Source organism: Juglans microcarpa x Juglans regia, chromosome 5D (genome assembly GCF_004785595.1).
Source record: "Juglans microcarpa x Juglans regia isolate MS1-56 chromosome 5D, Jm3101_v1.0, whole genome shotgun sequence".
Classification (NCBI taxonomy): domain Eukaryota; kingdom Viridiplantae; phylum Streptophyta; class Magnoliopsida; order Fagales; family Juglandaceae; genus Juglans; species Juglans microcarpa x Juglans regia.
In genome coordinates, this window is record NC_054602.1 from 11,107,883 (window position 1) to 11,121,110 (window position 13,228).

At 34.4% G+C, this 13,228-nt stretch overlaps 1 protein-coding gene across 1 annotated transcript; it reads right to left on the minus strand.

Annotated features, from left to right (window-relative positions):
• Nucleotides 1-1,514: 1,514 nt before the first annotated feature.
• On the minus strand, nucleotides 1,515-3,448 carry LOC121264467 (phenylacetaldehyde synthase-like). Its single transcript, XM_041167645.1, has one exon. It carries the CDS (start codon nucleotides 3,361-3,363, stop codon nucleotides 1,798-1,800), a length of 1,566 nt encoding a protein of 521 aa, XP_041023579.1. The 5' UTR covers nucleotides 3,364-3,448; the 3' UTR covers nucleotides 1,515-1,797.
• Between the last annotated feature and the right edge of the window lie 9,780 nt (nucleotides 3,449-13,228).

Here is a 13,228-nt window from a genome sequence, read left to right on the forward strand (position 1 = left end):
AGATACTATAAACCCAAATTAATATTGTAACTTGGACAGAGAACACACTGCCATTAAAGTAGCCTTAAGAAACAGAGGAAAAAGATGGAAACATGTTAACAACCATCCAATCTGATGACAACCAGAATTATATTTGTGAGTTTGAACCACAAAATTGAAGAAAAATAACATTAAAAAATATTCAGAATAAGGACAATCTGAGCAAGAAATTCCAACAAGAGCAACTTAAAAAAAAAAAAGAAACGCATTAAGCAACTTAATTAGATAGTATCCCCTCACGCTATATAAATATATTTACTGTAATAAAAACCAAATTATATTTTCTGCCAAAAATATCTTCCTACCAGATGTAAAGGGAAATACTACACGATAATCCAAACAAATCTGTTATAAGAAAATGGGTTCAACATCATCTAAAACTTATGCCCAAGATCTAGATCTCACAAGCCTAGTCCAGATCTTATAAGGAATTTAGGAGACTTTGTGGTTATGGATATTTTCACTCGTCTCCTTTCTAGGTCTCACAAATCCAAATCTAACCCATAAAAACACTATACAAAGATTACTCCATTCAAACATTCACATCAAAATAAACTCAAAATCAACAGAGAGAACAAAAATCAGACGCAGAAAGCAAGCCAAGACCAGAAAAAAAATAGCAGATCTAGCAAAAATAACAGCATATAATAGACCCAAATAAATAAAAAAAACCCCATGTTTAAAAACAAACCCAAAACAGACCCTAATCCTTTCCCACCTGCTTACAAATCTAAAACACAGATTTGGAAGTGTAAAGCGTGGGTTTCGGGGAGATTTCCCAAAGAAGGAAATACGAACCTTCGGTTTGTCAAGAAGAACTAACCTAGAGACAATATTTCACAACCCAAATCGAAATAATAGCACCAACACAGAGAGAGAGTATATGAAATGGAGGAAAACTAACCTTGGATTGTAGAAGTCGAGGACAGAGCGAAAAAGTAGAAGACGACGGCCACGAGGACAAATCTTCGATCGGCAGAGGAAGAGTGACAGAAGCTAGGGTTTCAGTACGAGAGAGAAAGAGAGAGAAGAAGACGACAGAGTGAAGAGAGAGAGAGAGAGAGAGAGGGGGTTGTAGCCAGAAGATGGAGTCTAGAATGGGTTTCGAGAAGGGTTTCGACCCTTTTGAATCTTTGATCATGCGAAATTTCTTTTTAACCCGGGTACCGGGATTAAAAACCGGGTTCCGGGTTTTAAATCTGATACCTGGCCCGGCTATATCTGGGTTTAGTCATCCGGATACCGGCCCGGATTTAATCCGGGCCGAAACTCGTAACCAGAATCCGGTATACTGGGTTCCGGATTGGGCTGGGAACAAACCCGGCCCGGATGAACAGTCTTACTTCTCATCATAAAAAATTCAAAATCATACATGGAGTGATTTTCTTGAAAAAGTATTTATTTAAACGAAAATTCATCTTAAGATATGCATGTGATCTACAACTCCAGTAATTTATAATTCTGATCATGTCCGTTTTATTTTCATTTATTTTTAAACTATATAGACAACCTTCATTTATTTTCATTACAACCCGAAATTAAGGAACCTGAACACCAACACAAAGCGGAAAATACAGTAATTATAAATGGCTATAGCTTAATTTTTATTTTATTTTATTCCAGAGATCATAATTTGCTTCCTCTCTTTCTACTTATACGTTTTCGAACACGACCAAGTGGCACTGTCACGCAAGCATGGCCTCCTAAATTAATGTACCTCGTTGTCTGGCATGCAATTAGAGAGGCTAATTAAGCATTTTAGTTGTTGCTTAGTATGGCAGTCGCATGCTCCTGTACCACTTTCCAAGCCATGACGACGTGCCTTTCCTTTACCAGACTTGCACCAACTGCAAACCGTATTACATACATATCTTCAAGTACGGTATGAGTCATGTAAACACGTCCTGACGCGTTCATGGACTCCAATAACTTCTGGTTAAGCTCATTTGCAGTAGTGATCTCTTCTTTTAGTAACTTTTGACCATTATCGACCACCTTACCATTTTGATATGCTCCCCTACCCATTGTTGATGGCAGAACCCTGAAACAGATCATGGCAAAATTCCTAGGGACCACAATCTCAAACCTCTTGTCCATTGCCACAAGCCCTTCAAAAAGCTTGGCCATTTCAACATGACTTCTCATGAAGTTCTTCAGGTTAGCCACTCCATAGCTTCTAAGCACGAACCATAACTTTAACGCTCGGAATCTTCGGCTTAGAGTTATCTGCCAGTCTTTATAGTCGATCACTTGCTTTGAATCAGAGGCTTTATTTCTCAAGAACTCGGGGTTCGTTGATAGTGATTTTATCAAGGCGCTCGGATCTTTAACCCAAAGGCAACAACAATCTAAAGTGGTGAAGAGCCATTTATGTGCATTGAGACTGAGTGAGTTTGCAGCCTCAATGCCATCCATGAATTGCCGGAACTCAGAACAAATGCAAGCACTTCCTGCATAAGCAGCATCAACGTGGACCCAAAGGCCATAATCTTTTGCCACATCACATAACGACCCTAATGGATCAATTGCAGTTGTTGATGTTGTCCCCAAATTGGCACACAGGTACAATGGGACTAGGCCTGCTTCTATATCTGCACAAATTGTGGACCGTAGAGAGTCCGGTGAGAGCGCAAACGATGTTGACTTAGTGGTCTTGATGGCTCTGAAATTCTTTGGGTGGATTCCTGCTATTTGTGCCGCTTTTTGGAGTGCGCTATGTGTTTGGTCAGACCCATAAACCACCAGCTTTCCCGCATTCTCTCTCCCTATTCGGCAGAGCATTTGATCCCTAGCAGCGACCAATGTGCACAAAATGGCCTCACAAGTAGTCCCTTGTATCACACCGCCACCATTGCCAGAAAAAAGAAAAGACTTTGGCAGGTTGAGCATCTCTCCAAGCCAATCCATGACTATCGTCTCCAGTTCAGTCGCAACTGGGGATGCGATCCAGTTGAATCCGACCACATTGAATCCAGTGCAAAGCATCTCACCGAGAAACCCTGCTATGCTACTTGTGCATTGGAAGTAGGCAAAGAAGTTAGGGCTTTGCCAATGCGTTATACCAGGTACAATATGGTCTTGCACGTCTTGGAGAATGGTTTTGATGGGTTCTGAATCATGCGGGGTGGACTTTGGCAAGCGTTTATGGAGATATCCTGGTTCCACTTGGCTTAGGACTGGATATTTCTCGATATCTGCATAGTAATCAGCAAGGAAGTCTATGATCATGTGGCCTTGCCGCCTAAACTCCTCGGGATCTAGCAGATTTGAGTTATGGGAAGAAGTATGCAGGTTTAGTTCATGTTCAAAATTGAGGCTATTCATCTTTAGTACTGGAGAAAGAAATAGTTGTTCGGTTTTTTCCACCAAAGAGTATTAAAAAGTGGAAGAAAAAACTATAACTATATTCCAATCCTTGATGAGGATGGAATGATATAGGAACGGTACTGAATTTATAATGTAGATCAGGTAATGCGGAGTGTCTGATGGCATAATTAAGATCCACATGGATTATAGGTTCGACCCCTCTCCGATGTATAAATAATAATAATATATTGTAACGAAATGACGATCTTGACTGAACCAAAATTAGTAGGTGATGAATTCAATTCAAATAGCCTTGTTACAATACTTGGTACTCAAGCAGCCACGAAACATCACATGTAGGTTGATGGGATAAATCCCTTTTTCGTCTGATTTGTGGTCTGCATCAGGTACGTACCATGCGTTAATGTATTTTAGAGAACTAGTATTGGAGTTATCAAATTTTGACGAAAACTGTATGTTATCTATATATCTAAAAGTTCATTATCTATAACTCTATATTGAATTAGTTATTGAATTCATCAAAATAATAATATAATATTATTTTCATATTTTATAATTATACTAATTATATGTTAATTAATAATTTAATTTAACTCTTACATTATTATTATAAGACGGTTAGAGATTAAACATGAATAAAAAAGACCATTAGAGATTAAAAGTGAATAAAAAATAGATTTGATGAGTGAACAGTAACCCTTCAAATTTGAAATAACATATCCATTTATTGTAACTCAAAGTTTTACACTTATCTATTTGACTAATCTAATGCAGCTCTCTTTTGATGAAATTCATCATATTTTACATTTGATTAATTATGCTTTTGATCAACCCAATGCCAATGTAGCTCTTTTTTGATGAAATTTATCATATTTTACATTTGATTAGGCTTTTGATGAACTTAATGTCAATGTAGCTAACTCGTCTCAATATTATTAATTGAGATGATTTATAAATAGTAATGAAATTATTAATTAAAATTAAATAAGATTAGTTCAAACCGCCTTATAGAAGTCGTCATGAATAATTAATTGGTAGCTAGGTTCCTAGCTTGCATGAACAGTACTATATATAGGTATCTTTTTTTTTTTTTTTTTCGTTTGATTTGTGGTCTGCATGAGGCCAGTACGTACCATGCATTAATATATTCTTGTTAGCAGCTAACTCGCTTAATATTATTAATTGAAATAGTTTATAAATAATAATAAGATTATTAATTAAAATTAAATAAGATAAAATTAGATGGGATTAATTCAAACCGCCTTATAGCTCGTATACTTAAGGTCATCATGAATAATTAATTTGTAGGTTCCTAGCTTGCATGAACAGTATTTATATAGGTATTCCATTTTCGTTTGATTTGCGGTCTGCACGAGGCCAGTACGCAACATGCATAATTAATATATTTTTGTTTGCAGCTAACTCGCTTCAACATTATTAGTTGAAGTGATTTATAAATAGTAATAAAATTAGTAATTATGTTATTAATCCATGATCCACACATATATATATATATATATATAATTATGATACACTTATAATTATTTTATAATTATTTTACAACTCATTTTCAAACAATTAACAAAATCGTGCCACTTAATTAAAAATAAATTTTAATATTATCAAACTACCCTTCATTTTTTGTAGAGTTGTAAAAAATTTGTAAAGTTATCATTTTCTTATAATTATTATACCCATAGTATTTGGCCACCCTACATTTAAATTGCATTTACTTAGTAAAATATTCTATTTATAAGTTAGCGTAGATAACAGATTCAAAGTGTTTATACAATATATATATATATATAATTTAATTTGGAAGAAAAGTTTTAAAACTTGATCTTATAAATTAAATCTTACTATTTAATTGATGTGAATGATGTGTTTTACATATTCTCTAGTTCATCAAGGAGAAATTAATTAAAGAATGTGATTCATTTCTCCTTGCTTCAAAAACTTCCACCACATTCATGCAAAAACTCCCAAATGTAGTCTCCCATGAAAGAAAAGCTAAGAGCATTAATAGTGGACTCAACAAAATTTGGCCAAAATTTAGTTAGAGAATTCACTTTTATAATATATAGTTAGCCACTTTTCAACAACACCAAATAACAGACTCTCCAAAGTTTGGTATTGATATAAACATATGCTCTTTAAGGAAGAGAAATCTATCGTAGCATGTATTACATACTACATGTGTTATTTGACCAAATGAGTAAGTGAGTAAATGGTTCCCTTCTTTCTCACTATGTAAGTCTATATTTTATAAAGTATCATAAGATGGAGGTTGTGACGTCTGTTACATTTGGCATGCTGTCTATGACTATGTATGAACAAGATTGAGAACATTAGAGAGATGCAAGCCTGGATTCATGCCCACTGTGTGTGAGTGAGAGATATAAGTTAGAGGGGGCGCCCACTAGTTCATGCCCCTCCTCCTGTGCTATAACGACATGTAACGTTACATGCTGAAGAGTAAAGTGGCAAACGACCACTTTATTGGTTCAAAGGCTAGCTTTTAAGGCCATCCGTTTGAAATGCACATGGAGGGCTATATATAGCCCTCCTCAAATGGTTCTCAGATTATTCCAAAATCAGAGTATAAAATTTCTCTCTTTTTGTTCTCTCTTATAAAAGTATCTAAGCTGTGGATTTGTTTAGTATTACTTTAGTTCATTCTACGTAATATACTTCACCACCAAGATGAGACGCTTGAGGCATGTTAGATTATTTGTTCAGACTGGATAAACTTGTGAAGCAGCTCAATAAGCTATGTTTGAAGTATTCCGCTGAGTTCTCTAGCATGTACACAAGCAACTAAGAAAAATGAAAAATTATTGCCAGTACAAGAAAAATAATTATTTATGATGAGTTATTTGCAACGATAATGACTATTTGCGATAAGAATATACTATGTGCATGTTTGAGATTGCGGTGAGAAATATAACTTATAGCTTATAACTTAAGTATACTATTAAAAAGTTATTTTCTATAAAAAAAAGTTATTTACTGGTTGGTAACCATATCTTTAAAATACTTTAAAACATGTTACATTTTTTTTAGAAATAAATTAAAAAATTATTTTCTGGAGTAGAAATGACAATTATTTGATTTTTTAAGGATTATGATCATATCATTTATAGTTATAATTATCTGAAAATTGCATGATGATTTTTTTCCATTGATAGGTTTTTTTAAAATTCTAATTTTGTTATGTATTATCCGAAAAAATAAGTTTGATACTATTCTTCAAACGTACTTTTTATTTTATTTAAGATTAAAAAATAAGCTTTAAATAATATTACTAAAAAGAAATAGTCGGGTTACATCGATCATCACATGATCCACCTATATATAATTATTACGCCAACTGTCTCTGGATATATTGGTTGTACTTGATAACAAATTTAATAAAGTATTTATGTATCATAAATATTTTAAAATTTATATCTTATAAATTAAATTTTATCTACTGGATGATGTTGAAATTAAGATCTCATATGCTGTACTATACGTCCACTCAAACGAAACACATCGATCACCCCTGATGGAAGCTCACACCAAAGCCGTTCAAAGTAATCACATTCAAACTAGCTATATAGATAACCTTCCTTTAAATGGAAACGATCGAAAATCATTACAGCCCGAAAAGGAACCTCAAGTACACCAACACAAAGCGTAAGAGTATTGGCAATGGTCTAGCTATTGCCAAGTCTAAAGTTTAGCTAGAAACTTAAATTTTGACTATAATATCAACTTTTAATTAGGTGAGTCCACATTAGACTAGCTATTATAAAGTTAAAATAATAATATAATATAATATTTATTATTTATTATTATTTTTATTTTGTAAATACAATTTATATATTTTTTAGATATTCATATTTTATAGAAATAATGTGTCTACTCTATCAATTAGTAGAAATAATGTGCATGTCATGCATGTTTTACCATTCAAAGAGAGAGAGAAGTAATGAAATAATTAAATATTACTTTCCATTGTGAATAGTAGTTAGCCATGTTTGGAGAGGACTTAAGATTTACTATTCATCAAGTCTTAAGTTTTGGACCATTGGCTAGTCCAATGTAGAGGCTTTTTCTCACATCTAGCTAAAGTTTGGACTTGCATTGGCATTTGACTAGTCCATTGCCAATGCTCTAAAAGACATTAATAAATGGCTGGCTTGAAATTGATATTGATACTTAGTTTTTTATTCCAGAGATCATTATAAATTATTTGCATTATAAGAAATTTGATTTTTAGAGACGAAATTTGTTAAAGATGAATTAAATTACGTTCCTAAAAGTCATTTTTAGAGACGAAATAAAATGTCTGAGCTACTAAATTCGTTCGAAAGGAAAAATATCCTTTCGAATAAGATATTTTGTGACGAACAAAAATAATCTCAAAAAAGGAAAACCGTTCGAACGGAAAAAATAGATTCGAACACGAAATTAATGCCCGTTCGAACAGTATATAATCTGTTTGAATAATAATATTGGCCGGAAATTAATTTATTTTTTCCGGGAAAAGTTAATAACCGTTCGAACTTAAACTTCCTTGCTCAAACGAACATTTTTTCAATTAATTTTTTATTAGTATGGATTTGTGCATATATTTTTTCCATTAAAGTAATAAATATTTTTTCCATTAATTTGTTATCATTTTTAAAATATAAAAATGTGTATATATTATATATTATGATTTGCGGTGAGTTAAAATATTTATAAATTCATAAATATATTTTATATAATTAACTTCAATAGTGATTTATTTTATGTTAAATTTATATAAATATAATTTTAAAGATAGTATCATTTTTTATATTATCATAAACGACAAGTAAAATGAAAAAAATAAACAAAGTGGTTAACACGAAAAATAAAAATTATACATTAATTACATCTCAAATATATAATGTTCAATACAATATAAAAAAGTAAAATAATAACTAAAACGATCATTGGGTCCTTAGGATCTCAACATCCTCTTGCAACATTTTAATAGATCATTCCAGATCCCTAAGCTTGTCCATGATGAGCTCAATGAACTTCACAAACAGAGCTCCTACTTGATCCAAAGTAGCCCTAAGAGGCTGTCTCTCAACAGCGACAACACTACTAGAAGCTGGATCTGTGGGAGGATCACTAGACTGTTCTGGTGCAGTCTTCCGCAAGTGCCCCATGCTCTTGCTGAATGTGATCTTATTAAGGGGCCCCATCTGTGGCGACATCCGCTCAGTGGCCAACACTGTAACCCTCGATCGGAGTAGGAGGTTAGATATCAGCAGTGCAAATGGTAGACTACCTCCACTGAAAAAACGTGGCTCCGATCGAATGTGGAGGAATAAATATAATGCCAGATCAATGGGATCCCCCCGTGCTATCCGCAGCAAAAATCTGGCTCGATTGATTTCGAAATCAGTCTTGTATTTTTTCGGATCGATGTTATAGCTAACAATCAAATTAAGCATTCTGAAAAATCCTATACAATCGGCTTGTCAGATCACCTTGCTCCCATCATATGGAGGAGCCGATGGGTCTCGCACTAGCTGACGCACCTGATTGTCTGTGAGACCATCATCAGGTAGATCCTCATCCTCACTACCATCCGAAGTAGCATCCGAATCTACATTCGGGGCTAGCGTGGAGGATGCGGCCGGTGTGACGGAATCAGATGGTGCAGCCGCTGGTCCTCATGTAGCCGCTGCAGGATATGCGTCGGCTATACGAGGAATGTCAAGGAACTCAGCAATAATGAGGGGAGAGAAATTAATACTCACTCCCCGGACTGATATGGTGTAGAACAGAGCATCAGCGCTAAGTTCTCTCATGGCACGGTAGAACTCACCGACCATCTCTAGATATGCAGTCCCCACTGCTCACAGATTGGTATCCATCCCTGCTCGGTGAAGATGGACTGTATGCTCTGTCCCTCCCATGAAAGATCGAAGAAGTCAGACAAAATGACTGGACGCTCGACAAGTGTAGGCCTTGTCTCCGGCGCATGAGTTGCTGATCCACTACTTTGGCTGGGATGATCTCTCGCACGTTTTCTTCCGCTGGATGCCATTTATATACTGTTTAACCATAATGAAAGTAAGAATATAATTAACCATAATATTTAAATTATATTATTAAAGAATTATAATATATTGAATTGAATTGAAATAATTCGTTCGAACATAACATAGTCTGTTCGAACTAGTAAACTCTATTCGAATGGACTATTCTGTTCATTCGAATAGAGTTTCTATGTTCATTCGAACGAATTTATTTTGTTCGAACAGAAATAATGCAGTTTGGTAACTAAGGCCTCGTTTGTTTTCAAAAAACATCTCATCTCATCTCATCTCATCCCATCTCATCATTATAACTTTTTCAAATCCCCATACAAAATAAAATAAACAATTCAACTTTTTCAAATCCCAAAATAAAAATAATACTAAAAAATATATTCTAACAATATTTTATTCAACTTTTTAACTTTAATCTCATCTCATCTCATCTCATCTCTGAAAACAAACGAGGCCTAAGCGTTCGAATGGACTAGAGTTTGTTCGAACGGAAGAAGCCAAACAGCCATGGCTGAGTTGACTCAGCCTCGAACTGAAAAACTTCCTATCTAGATGTTATTCTTTGTTTTAATCGGTAGAAATAATTAAGGAGTGAAGCCCAATCATTTCTACCGATTATTTTGATGTTATTTCCACGGAATACACCAAAATGGGTGGATTTCGGATTCGAAATCCATACCCCCCAAACACATCCCAGTCGTGCAAAAAACTAAACAATAGAGGTGGAGAGTTGACCCATACCTCTTAGAAGTTCAAATGTGGGGTTCCTACGGCGGTTTTCACGGCAGAGTTAAGGGGCAAACTCGGAAGCTCTCGGTGGTTGCTAGTTCGAACGAGAGAGTTTTGTTTCATTGTATTCGAACTGGGTCTATAATGACCGTGGCATCTCGTTCGAACTGGATAAATATCCGTTCGAACAGTTATTATATTAATATATTTATAATTATATTACTAATAGTAATATATAATAATAATATTACAAAGTACAAAAGTATAAAAATGAAACTAATAATAGTATTATAATACTTTTAATTAATATATTTAGTATATTATTTTTAAATATATTGTTTCTATTATACCAAGTATATACTAAGAGCATTAACATTGGAGTCATTATTTTCATCTTCAAAATTTGATGAAAAGTACATATTTTCCATAAACTCAAAACCTCCCTATCCATAACCCCACATTGAATTAGCCATTGGATTCATCAAAATAATAATATAATATGATTTTTTTAATAATAATATTTTTAATTTATTTTTTCATATTTTACAATTATACTAATTATATGTTAATTAATAATTTAATTTGATACTTAAATTATTGTTTCCCAACTTAAATATATTGTGGCTCAAAATTGGAAAGCAATAATTTAAGTAAATAAAATAATAGTTATAGAGTGTGAATAGTGAGTTTTCAAATTTGAAAATGAATTGGAATGCACAATTCGTCAAAGTTTCAGATTTTAATGTTTGGTGAATCCAATGTAGTGATTTTAAACATGAATTCATCAAATTTTGAAAATTGAACACATTTGATGAGTCCAATACCAATGCTCTAAGTACTTAGTATAATTATAATGGCTGAATTATATAGGTACTATATATAAGTTATGATAACTATACTTCTATAGTTTATATAATATTATAACACTAACCATAGGTTTTTTTTTTTTTTCGAAAAAGAGCCGGTAGCCATATGGAAGTGGCCCCGTCCCAAGTTTATTAATAAGCCCTCACTTATGGCGGAAGAATACCGTGGTTATAAGCCAAGTATGAGGGAGTTTACAGATAAGAGAAAACAAAAACCTCCCAAATACAAACCAACCTAAGAACCAAAACAACAAGAAAAATATAACAAAATAAAACTGAAACTAACAGGCCTATAAAAAAGCCTATAAAAATGAAACACGAAAATACAACTAAACAGGCCTATAACAAAACAATAAAACATCTAAACAAACCTAATAAAAAAAAAATAAAAAACCAGAAAAACAACAAAAACAAACCTGGAACTCAGACTAACAACGAAAGTACGGAATGCCTAGAAAATCCAGCCGCACAATACCTTTTAAATACCTGGGAAAATCTTGGTTGCCGTTATACGTGACATTCAAACCCATTTCACCTTCTCTAGCAAGAAAATCCGCTGCACTGTTACCTTCCCGCAATTGATGAACCACAATAAAATTGAGCCCCTCAAGTTCCTTGTGCAAAACCTCCCAAGAATCTCAAAGATACCACACAGAGCATTTACCCTGACAAAGCCAATCAACAAAAATTTGTGAATCACTTTCAATAATCACATTAATCATATGGAGCCGTTTGCACAATCTAATACCATCCAGAATTGCTTTCATTTCAGCGCCATTATTCGTTCCCACCCCATAATGGGCAGAAAAAGCCCATTTTACCAGACCATTCCAATCTCTAATAATGTCGCCCCCTCCCGAATTACCAGGATTACCTCTACAACTCCCGTCGCAATTAAGCTTCACCCAGCCCGAAGGAGGTCTGGACCATTTAACAATTTTACTAGGTCTCATAGAAATGCGAGGCCTCTCTAAATTAAAATCTTCCAAAATCTTCAAGTCGTGCATGGATAAATGACTATCAGAGTTAATATTATTCGCCAAAGATTTAATCCACACCCGAACACTTCTCCAAACAATCACAGTTGAATCATACTTTCCATCCATTCTAGCCTTACAACGTCTCTTCCAAAGGCACCAAGTGATGATACAAGGAATTAAACTAACAAGAGTACCTTTAAAAGAGGATTTTTTTGCATAAGAAAACCAGCCAGCTACTTTATTTTTCCACGGAAGACTGCGTCTACAAGGGATACCCAAAACAGTACTGGTGTACAACCAGACCTCAAAAGCCATAGCCCCTATAGAAAAAATATGGTCAATATCTTCCATACACCTCATATCACAACAGTCACACGCGGAGGCAAGAGACACACCTTTACTTTGAACCTGAACGTCTACAGGCAGACAATCCAACCAAATTTTCCACAAACATATAGAAATTCGCTTAGGAAGAAGCTGGTGCCAAAACCAATCATGCCAAGGTAATTCCTGACCTCTCCTTCTCACCACCTCCCAAGCTGTACGAGTAGAAAACCTGCCATCAGTAGAAGGCTTCCACACAAACAAATCCGGACCATGAGTAACATTAATAGGCATCTGAATAATTTCCTCAACAACCTCCTCACTAACCAGCTCCCTAAGTAAGTCCTCATCCCAAAAATTATTAGACCAACAATCTTGAAGACGCAGCCTGTTATTAGTAATCTCTTCCACCCGTATGGAAAGGGGACCTGATGCCAACCATCTATCAAACCAAAAAGAAGCATTACCACCACGCACAAGGACATTCACATTGTCCATAACTTCTGGAAGCATCTTTACAATCGATCTCCAGAATCTAGAATCAGTTGGCTTCACCTTGTAAGTAGAAAAATGGCTATGACGAATATATTTGGCACGAAAAAAATCAGACCAAAGATTGTTAGAAGACAAAATACAGAAAGCAAACTTCATATGAAGAGATTTTTGAACCTCTTTAAGATCTTTCACGCCCAAACCACCTTCTCTAGTAGGCAAACAAATATTCCTCCACGACCTCCAATGATATTTCCTTTTACCATCATTCTCACCCTAAAAAAAATTAGCTAACAAAGCATGAATACGAGACAAAGATATGGAAGGCACACACATAACAGATAATAAGTGGATAGGCATACTATTTAAAACATGCTTAATTAAAATCAATCTC

What these genes read in the sequence shown, in the direction of transcription:
- LOC121264467 (XM_041167645.1), bottom strand. Translation starts at nt 3,363, where the DNA reads ATGAATAGCCTCAATTTTGAACATGAACTAAACCTGCATACTTCTTCC.